At 42.0% G+C, this 21,458-nt stretch overlaps 1 protein-coding gene across 5 annotated transcripts in view; it reads right to left on the bottom strand.

The window, feature by feature from the left end:
- adgrd1 (adhesion G protein-coupled receptor D1) overlaps nucleotides 1-21,458 on the bottom strand; it is a 41,491-nt gene that overhangs the window by 16,356 nt on the left and 3,677 nt on the right. For 3 of the 5 annotated variants that reach the window (XM_082555914.1, XM_082555918.1, XM_082555916.1), the window contains 8 exons: nucleotides 20,339-20,599; nucleotides 18,891-18,958; nucleotides 17,416-17,556; nucleotides 17,243-17,293; nucleotides 16,642-16,768; nucleotides 16,228-16,335; nucleotides 13,994-14,069; nucleotides 12,242-12,383 (listed from right to left, as the gene is read on the bottom strand). In XM_082555914.1, coding sequence (XP_082412040.1) covers nucleotides 12,242-12,383; nucleotides 13,994-14,069; nucleotides 16,228-16,335; nucleotides 16,642-16,768; nucleotides 17,243-17,293; nucleotides 17,416-17,556; nucleotides 18,891-18,958; nucleotides 20,339-20,599 — 974 coding nt within the window. The remainder of the gene's footprint in view (nucleotides 1-12,241; nucleotides 12,384-13,993; nucleotides 14,070-16,227; nucleotides 16,336-16,641; nucleotides 16,769-17,242; nucleotides 17,294-17,415; nucleotides 17,557-18,890; nucleotides 18,959-20,338; nucleotides 20,600-21,458) is intronic. The other 2 variants (XM_082555915.1, XM_082555917.1) reach the window with 1 other exon arrangement.

Below are 21,458 nucleotides of genomic sequence, written 5' to 3'. Positions count from 1 at the left end.
TCAATCAGAGTCCGGACTTAGGTTGATCCACACACACAGCACGAGGAGCAACAACAAAAATCCATGCAGCATAACACAACTGGCCATGAGTGAGATCATGCTGTCAGGGGAAATGTAAAAAGACATGCAGCTGTGGTCCCAGCTCAGCCTCGGAGGTAGACATCGAAAACAACGAGACGAGCTGGATGTGAGGAAAACCAGGAACAATTAAACAGCTCTAAAAGTCAGCGAGATGGTTTTGATTTGCAGATGTACTGTATCGCTGATATGAAGTCGACTCAAAAGAAAAGAAGAAAAGAGAAAGTGATCCCCTCCCCCCTTTTTATCACCAGCTTCACATGCATGAATTCATAAGTTTAAATCCAAAGGGGTTTCACATGGAACCACTGCAATGTTTCTCTGTTTTCTGGTCTGCTTCAGAGCAATGACACATTCACATTAAAAAAAAAAGTCAAAGGGGTGCATATTTAGAGTCTTTGTGGTGAAGTTTAACAATACATAAGATTTTTAGGTGATGATGTTCCCCGATAAAGCTTGCACCTCTATCGGTATGTAAACATATCGACGCTGAGGATACGCCAAGAAAGAAAGAGCTTTTATTTGGGACGACTCACGCTAACTGTAACTCATGAAAATTTTAAGCAATCATACATCTTTATCAATACATAAAGAAAAGCATTTTTAATTTTGTGCTTATCATGAGAAAATTCCTAGATTCAGATGATGACGACGACACCTGTTAATCAGCTGATTGGATACATTTGTTTGCCCTTTCCATTGGATTAGAGTACGGCAATAACTCCTTATTATATAAGTACCAGATCGATGCATCCTGAGTGTGGATAAACAACAGAAATAGATGCACTTAACTAAATGAATTCTTTAAATGAAAAATAAGCACTGTCACTATAAGATGATGAGCGTCTTTGCCAGCTAGTGTGACACTGATAGTAGAGCAGGGCGATATGGTAGGGCTGGGCGATATGACCCAAAATTCATATCTCGATATTTTTTAGCTGGATGGCGATATAAGATATATATCTCAATATATTTTTTTAAAGCCATAAAGTAAGAACAAGAAGAGAGTTCTTAGTCAAAGCTGTGTCCCAGATGTCACACAGGCACTTTTATTAACATAGAGCAGATGTACATAAAATTTACTCAAAAATAAATTATGAGCATTTATTAAATAATAATTCTCCATAAATAAAAGAAAACAATGTTGTTTTTGTGCATAACAAAAAGCTCACAATTGTGCAGTCAAAATGTAAACTAAAAGACGCTGAGCACAATAACAAAGACAGATTTCACAGCTGCTCTGTTCCCAACTTGTACTGCGTGACTGACAGCCTGGAGTTTGAAATCCGCTTCGCAACCACGTCTCTTAACAGGTGCCATTTATGGTCCTTATACACAGTAGGGTAATATTACGTTGAAGCACAGTACGTATCACTCCGCGAGGCTCAGCCGTAATGCTCCGACAATCCATCAAGCGGTGCAGCTCCGTAGCTTATCAAAGTCGTACTAAAACATTTTTTGACAGATTGCTGAGCGCCGTGTTCCACATAAAATCGGTTCGCGGCCATCAAGCACAACCAGAATTCATACATAAGGCGCACTGTCAACTTTTGAGAAAATGAAAGGATTTTAGTCCGTGCAGCACCTCTGGGCTGCATGGCGTTAGCGTGGTTAGCTAGCTAACACATTGACGCCGTCCAGCCCGACACACGGGGCGATGCGCAGTAACTCGTTAACGGAGATTTGCCGTGTCCATCTTGTCGCTTCCTGCAGGTGAAGCGATGGGGGAGGAGGGGGAGTTGTGTTCAGTGAAGGAGAGGCGAGGCCGAGTAACGTTGCGTAAAGACGAAAGTGGACGAAAGAGAGGCAAACTTGCGGCTCCACAAGTATAATTATACGTAACATAGACTATATCGATATAAAGGATATTGTCACATCTTATATCTCGTATAAAAATATATCAATATTTTTTAAAAATTCGATATATCGCCCAGCTCTACGATATGGCCAAAAATATTTATCATGATATATATTTGAAAATTTGCGATAACGATTTAATTGATGCGAGACAAAATACAACTCCACAACATTACTAGCACAAAAAGACAACCTTCCATTTATTTTCACTTAAACAAGAAGCTGGTTTTTATGTACATTAAAGCTTTATAAAAATGTAACAGTGCAAATGCAAATTCCTTGCTGAAAGTTTAACCAAAAGGCATTTCCAGTAGAAATGGGCTGACACATCCTGAGCATAACCATGTATAATATCCACTGATGTTAAAAAGAGGTGCTTTGCAACATTAAACTGCAGTGTGCAGTGCGTATTTTTCGGACCATAAGGTGTATTTTAGTATTTATTTATTTATTGTCATTGTCAAGAACAATGAAATTGCGTTTGGGGCTTCCATACAACCCCAAAAAAAGAAGAAAATAATAAATACCCCTTAAAACCCAAGTGTACATATTTAACCCAGTGTGACTCCAATGCAATAAGACAATCCTTAGCAATAATGTTCGTAGAAATTCAGACAAAGACCTGAGAAACATGACAAAATACAACAATGCAACCCATTCAATATTATTGTACTGTGAGATATGATATCAGATATGATAGTTATCTATTTAAGAAAGGGGGGGGGGGGGGGGCAGGAGGGGGAAGAGAATAAAGATATGATGCACCAATGCAGACCAGTTCATTGCTATTAAGAAGTTGGATATGGTTATTGTCCGTGAGAGGGGGGCAGAGAGTTCAGGAGCCTCACAGCCTGTGGATACAGGCTGTTGGCCAGTCTGGATGTTCTGGCCTGTATAGACCTGTACCTTCTCCCTGAGGGCAGCAGATGGAAAAGGTGGCGCGCAGGGTGATGTTGGTCCCGCAGGATTACTGTGCACCCTCCTCAGACAGCGAGTGGGGAAGATGTTACTGATCTCTGGCAGACTTGTTCCAATAATTCTGCCAGCTTCTTTCACCACCCGCTGGAGTGCTTGCTGATCGGCCTTGGTGCAGCTGGGGAACCACACTAGAAATCCATACGTCAGAACGCTGCTGATGGCACAGTTGTAGAAGTTCAACATCAGAGATCTGGGAATGTGTGCGCTCCGCAGTCTCCTCAGGTAGTAGAGGCGCTGTTGGGCCTTCCGTACAACTGAGGTGATATGGTTGCCCCAGGACAGGTCCTCGGTCACAGTTACCCCCAAGAATTTAAAACTGCTCACCCTCTCCACCGCCTCACTGCCAATGAAGAGAGGCAGATGGTTGTTATGACCCCTCTTCCGGAAATCTACAATGATCTCCTTGGTCTTTTTGGTGTTTAAGACCAAGTTATTGTCGTGGCACCATGACTCTAGTTGTTGCACCTCTGTCCTATAGTTTGTCTCATCATTGTTGGATATAAGTCCGAGCACTGTAGTGTCATCTGCAAACTTAACAATGAGATTGGACGCGCAGGAGGAAATACAGTCATGGGTGAAGAGAGTGTATAGCAGAGGGCTCAGAACACACCCCTGAGGGGCACCGGTGTTGACCACAAGGGTGGAAGAGGTGTTCTTACCCACTCTGACACTCTGTCTACGGTTAGTGAGGAAGTCCACAATCCAGTTGCACAGAGAGGAGTTAAGTCCCAGTTGGTGGAGTTTGGGACGGAGTTTGTATGGCCGGATGGTATTAAAAGCCGAGCTGTAGTCTACAAAGAGGAGCCGTGCATAGGTGTTCCTGTGTTCCAAGTGCTTCAGTAATGTGTGCAGCACTGTGGCGATCGCATCCTCGGTTGACCGGTTCTCCCTGTATGCAAACTTGTGCGAGTCCAGGGATGGTGGAAAAGCAGCTCTGATGTGTTTAATGACCAGTCTCTCCAGGCATTTGGCGGGAATGGGGGTGAGTGCCACAGGTCTGAAATCGTTCAGACATGTGACATTTGACTGTTTTGGGATGGGAACAATGGTTGCTGCTTTGAAACAGGATGGTACCAGTGAACAGGACAACGAGGTGTTATATATAGAGGTGAAGACGTCCGCCAGGTCCGCAGCACAGTCTTTTAGCACCCGGCCCAGCACTCCATCCGGCCCGGCCGCCTTCCTGGTGTTAATGCTCCGGAACACACGCCTCAGCTCATGAGTGCTCAGGACCGGAGCAGGGTCGGTTGAGGGGAGAGGGGACAGGACAGGGTCGGTGTTCTCCCTGTCAAAACGGGCATAAAAGAGATTTAGATCCTCAGCCAGAGTAGAACTGTCGGCTGAGGGTGATGGTGTTCTCCTTTTGTAGTCCGTGATAGCCCTGATGCCCTCCCAGACCTGCCTTGGGTTTGTGTTGTTCTCAAACCTGGCCTCGATACGCCTCCTGTGCTGCTGCTTGGCAGTCTTGATGCCTCTTCTCAGGTTGGCCCTGGCAGCACTGTATGCCTCCTGGTCCCCGGATTTGAAAGCGTTGTTCCTTGTTCGAATAAGTTGTTGAACTCCGTGTGTCATCCAGGGTGGATTATTAGGGAACACACGGAATCGTTTCCAAGTTGTTACATTGTCCACACAGAAACAGATGTAGTCCAAGACAGTGGAGGTGTAACTGTCCAATGCGACACGATTGTCAGTGTCCTGCACCTTGAATACATCCCAGTCTGTGCAGTGGAAACAGTCCTGAAGCATCGGAATAGCATCCTGCGGCCATGTTCTCACGGTTTTGGTTGTAATCCCAGTGCTCTTGATCTTTTGTGTGTATATTGGGTGTAGCAGAAGGGAGAGATGGTCTGACAGACCCAGGTGGGGATAAGCCTGGGCTCTGTACGCATTCGCCATGTTGGTGTACACCTGGTCCAACGTTCTATCTCCTCTGGTAGCACACTTCACATTACGGTGGAAATTGTGAAGTACAGATTTCAGGTCCGCGTGGTTAAAATCCCCAGCCGCAATAAAGACACTGTCCGGGTGTGCTACCAGGCTGTTATTGATGCTGCTGCTCAATTGTGCTAACGCTAGCTTAGCATTAGCATCTGGTGGAATGTAAACAGCGCAGATGTAAACGGCAGAAAATTCCCGAGGGAGATAGAATGGACGGCACTTTAACACCAACAGTTCTACCTCTGTACTGCACAGTTTTTCCGTTACCGTGACGTTCGTGCACCAAAGGTTGTTAATATAGATGCACAGCCCCCCGCCAGTCTTCTTACCCGAGTCCGCAGACCTGTCGGCTCGATAGGCGGTGCGGCCTGCTAGATCGATAGCCGCATCGGGAATGGCGCTGTCCAGCCAGGTTTCAGTGAAAATCATGCACGAACAGTTATTAAAAGTCCGTCGAGTGGCGATCTGCAGTCGTATTTCATCCAGTTTGTAACGGATTGAACGGGCGTTGGAGAGGAATATGATTGGGAGTGGTGGTTTAAACGGACTAGTCTTTAGCCGTGCCCACAGGCCTCCCCGCTTGCCCCTCTTCTGCCTCCGCTCGCAACGTCTCCTCCTGCGGCTTGCTGTTCACGGGATTATAAGGCACATTAAGCGAAACAAAGCAGTCAGATAAATTAAACTTTATTAAACTCATTCTTCTTGCTTCCTCCACTTCTGTACCATTGATTTATTAATGAATGAATTCTGATCTATTCCCATGTTGCTGCAGTATATTAATGACTAACCTTGTATTGTGGATGGATTATCTCAGTTGTTCTCCTGACTGAAGTTTGGTCTGTTTACAGCCAACCCATGCGATTGCGTTTGTCTCTAACTATCAGGAACTTTAACGTTAACTTTTATAAGTGGAAAAGTGTTAGTGTTCGTCCTCCAGCTTCACTGTTTATGTTATGCTAACATAGCTGTGTCGCTAGCGATCAGGTAGCACATCATTATATACCAGCTAGCCCAACTTCAGTAAGCCTACAAACGTCACTGCTGTTTAGTTTCCTGTCTTCATTTATGTTGGAAGTGATAGCAGAGCTGTACGTTTGAATTTTTCCAGAAATCTCTGTCAGAACATCATGCTTAGGTAACTAGCGAAACTAGCGAGCTAACTTCCGCTAGCTTCCTGCTAACTTCTGACTCCGTTAAATGTAATAAATTTTGTTTTCGTGGATGCCTGGAAGTTAAACTTCATAGTTTCACCTGGTTAAGCAGCAATGCTGATCGTTTTATTAAAGATGAAAGAATTGAGACAGTTTTTAACTCTCAGTGATGCTGCAGTGTTCGTTTGACCTGAAGATTACGGAGTTTAGGAACCAGATTACTCCCAGATTTAAGAGCATCTTAGTCCGACATATACGACAATAACGACGGCCGCTTGCATGTTCTGCAAAAAAAATGTGCTTTGTCGTGGATCTGACGGACAAACACCAAACCAGTTCCACATCACTGAAGTTGCACCATTTTTACAAACCAATTCTGGTTCATCTGTTTCACTCAACAATCAGCGATGTGCGTATGAAAACAAAGGCACTGCGCATGCGCATTTTACTCATATTCTATCGCGATATTTCATTTTCCTATCGTTGCCTAAGATTATACCGGTATTACCGTGAACGGTATAATATGGCCCAGCCCTAACTGATAGTGCTCTCCAAAATTATTGAGCTTCCTGTGTGCACGATCAACTGTAGAGGTGGGTAGATTGCTCCAAATCAACAGTATCAATGCTGATATTGGTATTGCATCGATGCTAGCATGAGAGGATCAATACTTTGTTTAGCCCACTGACTGTATGTACATGGTATGGTATCGATACCAAAAAATCTGCTATATTGTGCAGGAATATCCCTCATTACAAAGATCCCAGTCTTAGTTTAGGTCTTAGTTTTCCTGACACTGCATGACTAACATTACTGCCTGCAGCAGGGGAGGGAGAATATTTCAGCCATTTATTAAACTGAAGAGCTTGTTTGAAGGAAATAAATTCACTTTGACTTTCCAAAGACTAACTTATTCCATAAAAGCAGCTTTTTTCGTTTTGTCTTTATCTTGGCGAGATTTTTTTAAAAATCTACAGCTATAAATCTGTTCTGCACATTCACAATCTTGAATTGCTATTTCATCGTTTTGCCATGAGTTTAAAAGAGCGGACATAAAACTGCTTCTACTAGGCAATGAAATTCTTTTTAAACATTACTTCACAAGTACCAAATCCTTTTTTTTTTCATCATTCTTTTAAGAAAACTCCCTGTGTCTGTGGGCACAGATGGGGGGCTTGCTTAAAAAAAGAGATCTGCTTTTTATCACGTAGCGAGAGGTGGTGGTCGCGAAGTTGGAGTGGTGACAGAAAGGGGGCGCTAAATGGGAGGAGCTGTCTATTGCAGTGGGAATTGCAATAGCCAGACCTCCATCTGTGATTGATCAGTGAGTTGGATCACAGGTCTTGTGTTTGTGTGCGCAAGTGTACGGGTGGGTGTGGGTGGCTGGGAAATCTGGAGAGAGAGGGAGAGAGAGAGAGAAAAACAGAGTGATAGGTTTTGCCCATAAGGTTCAAACTGGGCGTGTGCTGGAGTTATAAAAAGACTGGCAAAAAAGAGCAGATATGCTATTGTGGCAGAAAGGTCTGATCAGGATCAGCATGGCTTGGCGTGATTAAACGAATAAGAGCGTGGGTATCAGTGTGTGTTGAATAACCTTTGCGTGTTTATTTTCAATGGTACTGAACAATTAGCCCATTATTTTCCACACTAACAAGCCTTGACATGTTTTCATGCACAAGTAAGCATTTTTCCTTCTTCTCTCCTGACCTTATTACAAGAATTACTTCCTGCTGAACTCTCACTTTCTTTGTTATAAAAATAAATCAAAAAGTTAGCCTCTCAGAGGTTGTATGGCTACCTGGTAAATATTTGAGGTCCTTAAGAGTAGAAGCATAACACACTCACTGGACACTTTAATAGGTACACCTCTCAGGTACTAGGTTGGACCCCCTTTTGCTTTCAAAAATGCTGTAATGCTTTCTGGATCAGTTCCGTCAAGAAGCTTGAAACATTCCTCAGAGATTTCGGGCCACAATGACGCGACAACATCACATAAATTCAGATTTGTCACCTGCATGTCCAAGATGAGAATCACCACATCCCTAAGATGTTATATTGGACTGATATGCAGTGATCCCCGGCAGCATGGTGGCACGGTGGTTAGCACTGTTGCCGCACAGCAAGAAGGTCCTGAGTTCAATTCCAACATCAGGCCGGGGTCTTTCTGTGTGGAGTTTGCATGTTCTCATGTGATCTGAGTTTTGTGACATGGCGGACTATCCTGCTGGAAGCAGCCATCAGAAGAGGCGTACAGTGTGCTCAGCAACAGTGTTTAAACAATAGGTGGTACTGTGGGGTTGAAAGTGTGCCAAGAAAACCATTAGACCACCAGCAGCAGCCTGACCCACTGATAAAAGACAGGATGGATTCATACTTTCATTTATGCAGCATTCTGAGTCTGAATGTTGGAGCAAAAATCTAGATTTATTGGACCAGGCAATGTGTTGCCAACAAGAGATGCTCTTCTGCACATACTGGTTGTAACAAGAGGTTGTTGGAATTATTACTGCCTTCCAATCAGATCTGCATAGCTTTGCTTTTCAGACTATTATCTATAAACCCTAGAAATGGTTGTGCAGGAAAATCCCAACAAATCAGCAGTTTCTGAAATATTCAGACTAGCTTGTCTGGCACCAACAACCACACCACAGTCAAAGCCACATAAAATACCCCTCTTTGCAATTTTGATACTCAGTTTTCAAGTTTTCAGCATGCTGTCTTCACCATGTCTACATGCCCAAATGAACTGAGTTGCTGCCATCTGACTGGCTGATTAGGTATTTGTATTATTAAGCAGTTGAACAGATGTGCAAAGTTACTAAAGTTGTGAGTTTATAACCTACTTTTGCATAAGGCTACCGACAGAAGTCACTGTCACACATATACATTTAAACTTGTGCACCCAAATCTTTCCTTAAGTCATTAAAGATGTATGCTGTGTACAGTCATTCCAATTGGGAAAAACAACAGTTCAAAGAAGTCATTAAAAGCTAAACATCAGCATAAAAATCATTCAAGTGAATTGAGAGACTAGCAGCAAAATACTGCCGTGCCATTCCACTCATGACTCTGGATCTTCTTATAAACCTTCTCAGCTAACACACTTCTTTATATGCCTCTAAAGTCAGGCACCCTTGTCAAAATCATTTATTTAATCCTCATAGTTTTAATTCTATAAATAGACCTCACACATGAAGTCAATCTTTCCATTTGTTCACTTCATACCATCAGTGTGATGCTTTCATGCCAGTAGAGGATAAAAAGAAGGTCCCAGCCTCTTTTTTTTTAAATGTATATATTAATGTTTAACTACAGACCTCAGTGCTTCACACCGTTTTTTTCCTCTTCACCGCCTTCACCCCTCTCAAAGTAAACCAGAGTCAGACAGCCGTAATAAATCACCAAAAGAGCCAGGGTCCAATCACCACCGCAGCTCAAAGGCGTGAGAAAGCCTGTGGGCCTTTGATGATAACACCTAGTCAGGTTATCAAACCAGCTCCATGCCACAAAGCGTGGTTGCAGAAGTGATTGAGTCTCTGAGCTCAGAGCATCAGTCAAGGATGCAAGGTCACTCAGATGGCAACCACATGATTTAGACCTTGACTTGAGTGAGTAGTACCTGCTATAACAAAGGTTTATTTACAGGCTGGTGACTCCATCACTCCATGATATCATATGTTTTAGCATTCCAAGTGTCAGACAGAGAAAATGGATGAGACTTTGTGTCTGAGCCAGGATAGTAGTTGACTGTACAGTACCAGAGACGAAACACAGAGCTTGTCGTAGCCACGACAGCACGAAAAGACGGATGAGGGAGCTGACATATTTCTGTGCTAGACACATTCAGCACTCCCACTGGGCTTTAATGAAGTCACTGTGCACTTACCTATTCTCAGGGGGTAAACAGAGAGGTCAGCCGCAAATCACTTACTCCAGCCCAGTGAACCGGTGCCATGAGCAGACATGTTTGAGGTTTAGTACAGACAGTAAAGACCAACATAAACTATGACGGGTAATGTCTGCCACATACTGTGTCAGCAGCCCACCCTGCCTTCAAGCTAGGGAGGTGATAAGTATCGACACCTTGCCAAAACTAGTAAAACAACCAAAATAGTTTCTTTTTGACTAAATCCAACAACAGGTCTGTGCAGTTTTAGCAAAAACAACCTGTTCTGGATGCGACCAGAGCCAAAAGTTCTGCATGCCAAATTACGATGTGGCTCCTCGTAATAAATCATAGCCTGAGCTATGTGCAACAGAAATGCGCTGGCTCGGTGCGTTCCAATCAGCATGCATTACTAATAAGTATAACAGCCTATTTGTAATGGGATAGAGAGGAAAGAATGCATGTAACCTGATTTATCCTTACATCAGTGGTAAGGGCAATCCAACTAAAATAGAAACACCTTAAAACAGAAACAGAGCGGAGAACTGCTGAGCATCTCCAGCACTACCATAACAAAGGAAATTTTAACTCCTCTCCCATGGTGTCCGCTAAAACAAACAGAGCAATCATTGTCACAGAAACCAGGCCAGATAATTACAGCATAAACATTTATTTCACCAGGGAAGATGAAGGTAAACAAAGCAATATTACCATGGTTTCATAAAGCTGCATGAGTTTCTTTTTTGCTTTTATGAGTGGGGAGGGGGGGTTGATTCACTTCTACAGAAAGTCGATCATTCATGCAGGACTTGTAAAAGAAACAGAAATACATTGCAGTGTGCTTAAGTCAACCGCCTCATTAATGCCATTGCATGATAATCTAACAGCTTATCAACACAACTAATTAAGATAAAACAAATACAAGATTGTGAAGTTTGCCACCACATTTATGAGTTTACAGGAACACAAGCTAATGCAATCCGGTTGTTCAGTGATGACGCGACGAATCCTACTTCCGAGTCGAAAGTAGTCTGCGTTTAATATGGCTTTTGTGTTGTTAACATGTTTAATGTCATGTATTTTCTTCTATTTGATCTCAAAAAGCTCCTAAAACAGTCAGTGATCCCTGTTGACCTCCCTCGGCTTTTATTACCGCTAATCATTTATTGAAGCTCAGTTTTTAAAACCTTAGGAAGTAACTACAGCACAGCCCATGCAGCAGTATATGAATGACTAACCTCGTATTATGGATGGATTATCTCAGTTGTTCTCCTGGCTGAAGTTTGGTCCTTTTACAGCATCCTGCCATGCGATTACATTTGTTCCTGACCACCGAGAACACTCACGATAACTTTTATCGAGTGGAAAAAAAGTTAGCTTGTTTATATTATGCTAACATAGCTGTGTCGCTAGCGGTCACGTAGCACATCATTATATACCAGCTAGCCCAACTTCAGTAACCCTACAAACGTCACTGCTGTTTAGTTTTCTGTCTTCATTTATGCTGGAAGTGATAGCAGAGCTGTACGTCTTAATTTGTTTCCAAAACCCCGCAGTCAGGACATGCTATATTGTATTTAGATAGAAGCTAGCGAGCTAACTTCCTGCTAACTTCTAACTCCGTTAAATGTCATAAATTCCGTTTTCATGGATGCCTGGATGTTAAACTCAATTGTTACACCTGGTAGAGCAGAACGCTGATCATTTTATTAAAGATGAAAGACTTTAGACAGTTTTTCAACTCTCAGTAATGCCATAGTGATCGTTTGATATATGGAGCTGCAGCGGAGTTTAGACCCAGACACGGCTAGTGACGTCAGACTGAACAACCGGATAGACACTGGTCAATTAATTTCCAGTTTTGACTGAATTTCCCATGGAAAGCTGGCACTGTCCCTGCCATAAAGTACCAAAGAAAAATATGTTGTTCATAAAATAAAGTTATTGTTCCTTTTAAAGTGCCCTAAGCTTGCAGCTCAAATGCCCATAATCAGCTCGCTTTCTAGAAGCCAAATGCTCCGCAAGGGAAATGCTAGGCAGCCTAATGAAAACCAAACCAGGCTTCGCTCTTTGTGCTGGTAAATGCCCAGCTGCGCAAACCTCAGTCAGTCAGTGATGGACAGCCATCGTCTTACATAAGCATATACCAAAAATAGAGCCGACAGTTTTCATGTGAAGAGATCCGACCGCTATCGAAACCATAGGCAGAGCTCTCCCCTCTGATAACATCCCACACCCAACAATTGAGACAAGCAGAAACTCTCTTAGTTTTCCCAGTATTACTCACCAAGATGGAAAAAAAAGATAAATGAGTCAGAGAGGAAGAAATGGGACATGCAAATTACAGTCTTACCAAAACATGGGTGAGCACAATCTTTATGAGTGGCGCTCCAGAAAGGTTGACCGACAGGGCTGGCAGAGGCTCCACTTTCAAAGAAATCAGACAGCTTGCTACATGGATTTTGTGATCCTTGTAATCAGCTGCTTCATTAATCCTAAGAGATAAAAAGGGGAGAATTGGCTTAGATAATCTAAAAAAGAAACTGAAGCAGAAAGCCAGACAAACATACAAAAGAAAGAGACGGAAAGAAATGGCAGACATACAGTGGGGGGAGATTTATTTGATCCCCTGCAGATCCCAACTCTTTGTAAGTTTGCTCACTTACGAAGAAATGAAACATCTCCAATTTTATAGTAACTTCAATTTAATGGAGAAAGCAAGAATATATACCAAAATATAGAAAAAAAAGACATTGAATCATTGAGTGAAATAAGTATTTGATCCACAGGCGAAACATGACTTAGCACTTGTTGGAGAAACTCTTGTTGGCAAGCACAGCAGTAAGATGCTTCTTGTAGGTGGTCACCGGGCTTGCACACATCTCGGGAGGGATTTTGTTCCACTCCTCTCTACAGAAACTTTCTAAATCCTTTAGGTTTCTTGGCTATCGTTTGCTAACTTGAAGCTTCAGCTCCTCTACAAATTTTCTATAGGACTTAAGCCTGAAGGCCGTCTACGCAGTTGACTTTTATATGCTTCTTCTTTAGCTACTCCTTTGAGTAGCTAGTTAGCAGTATGTTTGGAGTCATTGTTATGCTGGAAGACCCATCCATGACCCATTCTCAGTGTTCTGGCTGATTTTACATTACATGGCCTCATCCATTACCTAATGTTTCCTCCTCCGTGCATGACTGTGGGCACACAACAAGTCTAAGCAAGAATTGTGGCTGGGTTGTAGGGGATCGAATAGTTATTTCAGGAAATGACAAGCAAATCAATTTATAACCTTTATATAATGCGTTTCTGTTTTCTGGATATTTGGTTAAGCTTATCTGTCTCTTCATTAAAAGAGGATTGCATAAAAATGTTCATTTCTTGGTAAGTGAGCAAACTTACAAATTCATCAGTGGATCAAAGTTGATAGTTGGTTAAAAGGAGAAGTACTCCAGATCTCTTGCTTCACAATAGCATCTATCACCACTGTTATCTGCAACTGGCATTCCCACATACGTGTTAAACACAGGACCAGAGCATTGACATTTAGATGAGACTTTAACCATCTGTCTGTTTAATGAATCACACTTAGTGCCAGAATTATTCCATGACAAGTTTTTCAAGATGATCATGTGACCCCAATTTGACATTGCGGTCACACAAACATCGTCTCCCTCTTACGATACAAAGGGAGGCCTAGCAGCCTCCAAATGTACTGCCATAAACATTTCTGACTTAATTTAGATGGATGCAAAAGTGGGGAACAACAAGATGCTTAATCACCGTTATGTCAAACTGAGTTAAAAGCTGGAACAAGCTGATCCAGTGTTGGAACAGTAAGTGAAAGAGCTAATAGCAGGGTGTATCAGAGCTCAGTGGTGTGATGAGAGATAGGAGAGAAAAAAACAGATAAGGCCTTGGCCTGGGGCATCAGCTGTTCTGCAATTCAGGAAGCAGGGGCGCCTTTGGTGCCAGCTTACCCATTTCCCACACAGGAAGTACAAAGACAGTGTCCCTGACTTTGCGCTTTTGTTCTTGTTGCTGTTTATTATTAGTTAGACCTTTCAAGATTTTACTTTTCACGTTTGGTAGCATGCTGTGTCATCTTACCTGGTCTTCACAGGGCTGATCTCTTTGTAGTAGCTGTGCATGTTGTGATAATAAAGGCCAACAATGGTGGTTTGAGCTGAGGAGAAGAAGACAACACGCGCAGACTGAATGTGAAAGAAATGAGCTGAGGGCCGGGAATGTAAAGCAGTGCTGCTAAAACACTCACAAAGAAGGCAAGTTAATTAACATTGGCTTGCTACAGTGTGGTGGCACCGGCGGGCTAATGGGACAGTCCTATACTCGCACCGGGGTGAAAAGCAAGACTGCCGCAAACCCATGTGGATGTTGGAAAGCTTGTGAAATGTCTAAATGACTTCACCAGGAGAGCTGGGGGTCTGCTCCCCCACCCCTGACTTGACCTATCGTTCAGCTCGGTCCCACCTTAATACTTTAAGATAAACAATGAAATTGGAGGAAATGCTTAATGGCCCTGTTCCTCCTTTCAAAGGCCTTTCACTTGGGAACTGCTCTAGAACAACAAAAGCAGATGTCAAACAATATGGATACGCAACAGAAAACTGTTAATAAATATATAATCCATCCAGTGTTGGGGAATACATGTACCGGCGTTACGTATTTAAAATACAAAATATGAGTAACGGTATTCCGTTACAGTTACTGCTTAAATAGGTGATAATTGGAAATACAGTTACTTTGTTAAAATCAATGGATTACACGGTGGTCTTTTTCTGTTTCATATGTTAGGCTATCTCCTCTCTATCTCCTCTCTAATTTTGGTAATTTCACGCCAGTGGAAACCCAAACAAAAAACGCAATAAGAGGCTCTGACCGGAAATCTGACTGCGCAATGCAAACTCTGTTTGTCAGCAACCAAGCTGCTCTCATCTTCAAAAGACTCCAACCTAAAGAAACATCTGGGAGTAAGTTCTTTTTTAAAAACTAAGGTTAGCCTACTGCAGCTATCTTGTTTTAGTTGTAGTAGCTACCTGGGTTATGTGCCACTTCAGTATCTGCGATGTACCATTGCTGTGTGATGTATTACTATTACTGAAAGCTGCATTACAACCTGCTAGCTGCAAATAATCGTGTGCAGTTTTGAAAGCAGACAAAAAGAAAACATATTACTGATACAGAAAGAGTTTTCTATGCGAGATCACTGCAAAAAGTGCAGCCTTACCTAAAGTCCACCCTAATGTTACTCATTTTATATTAAGATTTAAAAATCTAGCTGGTATTGTTTTCAGAACTGCATGTGATCGTTTGCAGCTAGCAGGTTGTTAATGCTATCCATCAAGTCTACAGTCTGCGCTCTATGAACTCAGGTAACGCTAGCTAACAATGTTAGCTCGGCGGCAAGTAGCCTTCAGTAATAGTAATAATTCACACAGCATCAGAATACGTTACTCACATCAAGTTAAGAATATGCTTCAAACTACATTTTGGGCCATGTATTCTGTAATCTGTAGTGGAATACATATATATATTACAACAGAATGCATCCCAGTGAGCCTCAGCAGAGACTGGGCCAGTACACTTGTACAACTCTCCTACAGAAGAGCGAGAGAACAAGAAAAAACAAAACGCAAAATATGCAGCATTTTCTGTTCTTAATTAGAATATAAAATCTGTCCTTGGAGCACTATGGGCAGCCAGGTATTCAGAGTTAATTTGTTCCTGGCTCTAATGTGTTAAGCAATAACATGTATTCCACTTCTGATAATAGCCCTTTAACTAATTATTAAGAGTTCGTTCTGTATGGCAACTCAGTGCATGCGAGAGCCAGGTGGAGCCAAGGGAATCTGACCTAAACACAAAGTCAAACAAACAGAGTTTTAATGCCCACTGTAATTACTGCTCTCCCTTGCACCACTACGTGGATCCATTCCTTTTAACGGTGGAGGAAAGTGGAGAAAAAGTGCGCTCTCTCTCATTCTTTCTGTTCTGAATAAAAGGGTAACTGCCAACATTAAAGTCATAGCTGGGTTTCTACAGTACACCATAAAGCCACACAAAAGCTCTCATGGCACTCCTGTCCTTAACTGTATGCCATGTTAGTAGTCCTAAATCTTACGATAATAAATTACCGTCCGGTAACAAGAGTCTCCCAGCTGGACAATTTTCTCTTGGCAGAATCAGTGCACGGCTAATGTGAGGTATTCACACTCAAACCCAGCTACTGGTCTGTCTATGCAAAGAATCCTCCGAAAGTTTCTCCTTGCACGTCGATGAGCACCTGTCAGTGAACATGCAGAGGCTGTAGTGCTAGTACTTACACTCCATTGCGAACGCCTCTCCAGGCACAGAGATGTAGCTCTTGCCTTCTGTGGGGAAGCGGTAATGTGACAGCTCAAAATTCTGTGGGAGTTTCATCAGAGAGTAATCTGTGGAGGTCAGAGGTTAAGAAAAGGGAGAACTGTTGAGAAAAACAAAGTGACAAGCAAGTAACAAGACCGATTTGCTTTGTCAGGGGGGAATCACAAACATCAAACAACCCCTTGGGAGAGAGACAGTAATAAAAAATGAGGAAAAAACTCAGGAGAGGAAAAGTGGAGAAGCTTAACTTGTGCTTCTCTGAACAAATGTTGGCCTGACGTGATTACAAAACTAATGATGTCAACTTGAGGCTTGGAGTCCGCAAAAGCTACAAACAATGACTTACTTTATGGAGAACCTGACACTTTACTGACCTGCAACAAAAGATGTTCCATCCAGGGAGATGAGAGAGTTCGGGCTGTCCTCCAGGTTAGTCACTACATGTTCCATCACTCTGTCCACTGTCTTGACCAGTCCGCTGACCACAGGGGTGGACTGCTGCTAGAGAACAATGACCCAACGAGAAAAAGTTGACAACTGATTCACTGTTTCTGATTTTGTTGTTTGTCACGGAGAGTACTGCTCACAGTATAAAAACAGGTGATAGTGTCACCGTCTAGAGTTACACTGTAAACCTGACAAAAAACCTGACAAAAACTTGATAATTCGGTTGGCTCAAACTCACTCACTACACTGTATCTACTGTCCAAGTTTGATGTGAACATCTGTTTCAGCTTGCTCTTACAAAAACAAGCAAGGTTGTTCTGAACACCCAGTGTACTGAAACCGCTCTCTTGTGTTTGTGATTTGGCCATAACAATTGCACAGTGGAGGAAGCAAAAATCTTTATAGTCAGTTACGCAGTTTTAAACATCCAGATATCCTCGGTGTGTTACATTAACGTATTCGCCACATTGCATACGTTACATTTCGTCATGTTTGGATACTGCACAACTACAGAGTGAACCCATTTACCTCTGTCAGTCCAGGAAAAGACAGCACTTCTTCCACACTTTTGAGCAAACCCTGGGTGGAAGAAAATGAACATCATAGAATTGTTGCATCATATGCGCATGGGTGGGTATTGTATCTGTGTGTATGAATTGGTTTTGCAACAGCAACATGTGTTTTGGACTGTGTTTCAAGACCTGTGTGAGGTTGTTCGCAGTATCACGAGAAATGGTTCCATTGGGCAGCGTCTTCAGGAAACTCTGCACTGGCAAGAAGTCTGTGGGTCGGAGCTCCTCCTGGAGACTGCTGATGACAGGGGGACTCATATCAGCGGCTCTCTGGGGAGACAGCACATCGGGCATCAAATGAAGTTTACTGCCAGGAGCAGCGAGTTCCAGTATACACAGGATGTTTAGTGACTGATAGCTTGAATTTAGAGAAAACTCTTTGGACCAGAGTTTCGGCATTGGTCTTTTTCAGATTAGTGCCCAACAAGGAGTGCGCTGTAGTGTGCACTGTTGACTGACTCTGCCTACCATCTTCTATTTCTTTAGTTGTTTCCTACAAACAAAGCCTTTCGATAAAAAGGTTGCTTCTATTCACATGTGTTATCTATTTGCTTTTTTCCATTTGTCTTTAAAAGAAAAAAAAATGCCTCAACAGGAAATAAACTCTTTGTGTGCATTCAACTAAAAGTCCTTCATTGTTACTTCTTTATTGACTTTCATATGTGTTTTGGCTCAAAGACGCTCTGGTAATAGTTTCCAATGATGTTGAGGTACAGAGATGGGGTTTCATCACCCACACATTGTAAGAGTACTATATTTTTAACATCCAATAAATTAATCCTAATCTATACCAAAACTGAGAAATTACCGTTGTACAGTATTTGTCAATCTTTTCTTTTCAGCCATTCTGTTGTACATTTGCTGCTGTGCTTGTAATCCTGTTGCACGATCCATTTCGGGTAAAGCTTCTGTCGAACAGTTAGCCTCAAATTTGACTCTAGAACACTTTGGTATACAGAGAAGTTCATGGTCAACTAAAAAAATTGCAAGGCACTCCGGTCCTTTGGCTGCAAAACAAGCACAAATCATCACCCCTCCAACACTGTGTTTGCCAATTGGTATGAGGTGTTTGTGCTGATATGCTTTGGTTTTTGCCAAACGTCTCGCTGGGCATTTTGCCCAAACAACTCCACTTTTATCTTATCTATCTAAAGGATACTGTTCCAGAAGTCTTATGATTAGTTTGCAGCTTTGCAAACCAAAGACAAGCCGCCATGATTTTTTTTTCTTTTTTTTTTTTAAGAGAAGAGGCTTTCTCCTGGCAGTCCTTCCAAAAAGACATACAGCATTTTTCTAATTGTGTTATCATGAACTTTAACATTTAGCATGCTAACTGAAGCCCATGGATTTGTAGCTCTTGGGGTTTCAAACTGTGAGTAGCTAACAAATGTAGTTTGCTAACAAGGAGCTAAAATTACCTTCTGTACAGCTAACAAGATACTGAGTGCTCAGTCATTCTCTGTTACAAAAATAATCTAATTTGTTTAATGATATAAAACCAATTTTTTAGGGCTTTAGTTTTCACTGGTGTTCTGTGGCGAGACCCTCCTCTACTGTCCCCTCTACTATGCTTTTATTGTTCAAAGAAACCCTGAGACACTTACGGCCATTGGCGTAGTTGAGATCACTTCCTTGGAGATTCTAGGTGTTGTTTTAGAAACCATGTCCCAAGCTAGAAAAGACAATACAAAGGGTTGAAACAGGACACGGTATAGCTTAGCATCACTCCTCTCTTTAATCATGGTTTAGTCTAGCCTTGCCTTTTTGTGACTTTTTTTTAGGTCCTTTGTTGAATGCAGCTGGGTCAGGCTGCAGTAGTGTGGCTGGATTTTATCACCTTCAAGCTTACAGTGTGAGTGTAATGCCCGGTCATGAGAGGAGGTATTTTACAGCCTCCGCAAAAGTGGGATACTCCACCACATAATAGTCTGCCACTAATTTCTGTACCGGGCTCAAACACATTTTATATATTTGCTGTCATTTAATAAAAACAGCTCTAAGCCACTACCAGAAAAACACCATATATGGATGTACATTAGACATATTAGTCAGCTCTTCTTTAGTTCAATACAGCATTTTATATGCATGTTCTGCAGAGGTAAAAATATTTCTCTGTAACCACAACAGTCAGGCTCTTCTTGTCGGGTAATAAAGAAATCAAGACTCTCTGGCTTTATCGTGACCACAAAATAATTCTCTGTAGCAGTCTTTATATATCAACACCATACACAAGAGGAGTTCAACTTTACTGATCGGTAAGACTTATCTGCAACCAAAAATGCTTTAACCGCTCAGCTAAAAAGGTACATTTCATTAAGTGTCGAATATTTTTCAGATTAAAATGAAATTTTCTAATATCTTATATTAGAAAATATAATCATAACTATATACTGTAATATAGTTATTATTAATCTCTTGCTCTCTTCCACAGAAAGTCTATCCTGTCTTCCTCCCCTCATCCCCAGCTGATTCTGCTAGAGGTTTCTTCCCGTTAAAAGGGAGGTTTTCCTTCCCAATGTTGCCAAAGCTCATTGTTGTGGTTTTCTCTGTTTTCATATTGTAAGTTTTTACCTTACAATATAAAGCGCCACAAAGCAGAATGTTCATTTTTTTCTACATTCTCATAAATGCCATTTTGTGTCCTTTTATGGCTCTCTACTGAACAAAAACAGAAAAGCTTCTGGGTGTTTTGTCCTAGCGTGTTGTAACTTGTCACATTATATTAAAATGATTGGCCCCTGCATCTCAACTCAGGTCTTTGCACTCTTATAAATACTTATAAGGCAAAACTATGGAAGCCATGGCACTTGAAGGTCATGAAAATGGTTTCTGCAAGAAGAGCCATTTGACAGTGAGGCAGGCTATATTTGCATGGTTTGATGTGCTTCTGTTAAGCATGAATTCTGTGGATGGAATGTAGCATGGATAAAGACGGAAATTGCTTTTTAACCCATGATTTCCTCAGAGAAAAGCCAAAAGGGAGGAAGCATTTTAATAAATCAGCATCTTCAAAAATGTCAGGAGGTTTTTTTTAATAGTAGACAGGTCCTACCTATAGTTGCATTGTAGTAGAGTGAGATGTTCTCAGGTGAAAGGGCCCTTTCCCAGATGACGAATTCATCAAAGGCTCCTGTTACATAGTGACTATATCCCTTATTGTTGGCAGTTCCAATGACGAGGTCAGGGTAGGGGTCTCCATAGGTTTCCTCTGAGATGCTTCCGTTTTTGTTCTCAGCAGTTAGGGTCGCATTGATGTAGACCTTCAGGCCATCTTTCTTAGTCCATGTAAAGAGGATGTGGGTCCAGTATGGCCCTAATAACGTAAACATAAAATGAAAGAAACGCTCAATTGTTGAAGAATTGAATCCACCCCTCCCTGAGTCTGATTCTGCCAGAACTTTCTTCCTGTTTAAAGGAAGTTTTTTCTTTCCCATTGTTGCCAAGTGCTTGCTCACAGGGGGTTACCTGATTGTTGGGATTTCTTTATAATGTTTTAGGTATTGTAGCTTTTCATGTGTGAATACGTTTAGCGGGAAAATACACTGAGTGTGTGGTGTTGCAAATGTTTTCAGTCATTGGTCGCCTTTTTAAAGCGACTGATATTGCAGACACCATGTTTCATGCTTGGTTTAACCCAGAAAGTAAACGATGACGTGTTCTCAATGCACAGTAGCTTTCATCAAATGAAACTCACACTGATATTTGCTGGTTCTAGCTTTTTAAATTTAATATTTGTTTTTTAAATTGTGTCTTTTTGCCCGTCTCCCTCCCCTCATCCCAAACCAGTCACAGCAGATAGCTGTCCCTCATTGCACCTGGTTCTGCTCAAGCTTTCTTCCTGTTAAAAGGGAGTTTTTCATTCCCGCTGTCACCAGGTGCTTTGCAAATTTGAACTCATGGATGCATCGGAGAGCAGCCAGGGATCGACCCGCAAGCCTTCCAGATTGTAGGTGACCTGTTCTACTACCCGAGAATATAAAAACAATATTGGCTTGAACTGAATAGAATTTGTGTGTGTCTTAAACACAAGTTCCTAGCCGTGCTAACAGCTATGTGAGGCTGAACATAGATACATGGCTTTTGTGAGATAGCCTATTAAGTTCAGAAAGATGCTGGGTTAGTTTAGCAAGAATAGTTAGAATAGCAAGAACACTACACAATTTTACATTTTG

This window comes from Aulonocara stuartgranti, assembly GCF_965226115.1.
Source record: "Aulonocara stuartgranti genome assembly, chromosome: 12".
Lineage (NCBI taxonomy): Eukaryota > Metazoa > Chordata > Actinopteri > Cichliformes > Cichlidae > Aulonocara > Aulonocara stuartgranti.
Note: the sequence above shows the minus strand (reverse complement) of the source record. Positions and strands in the feature narration are given on the sequence as shown.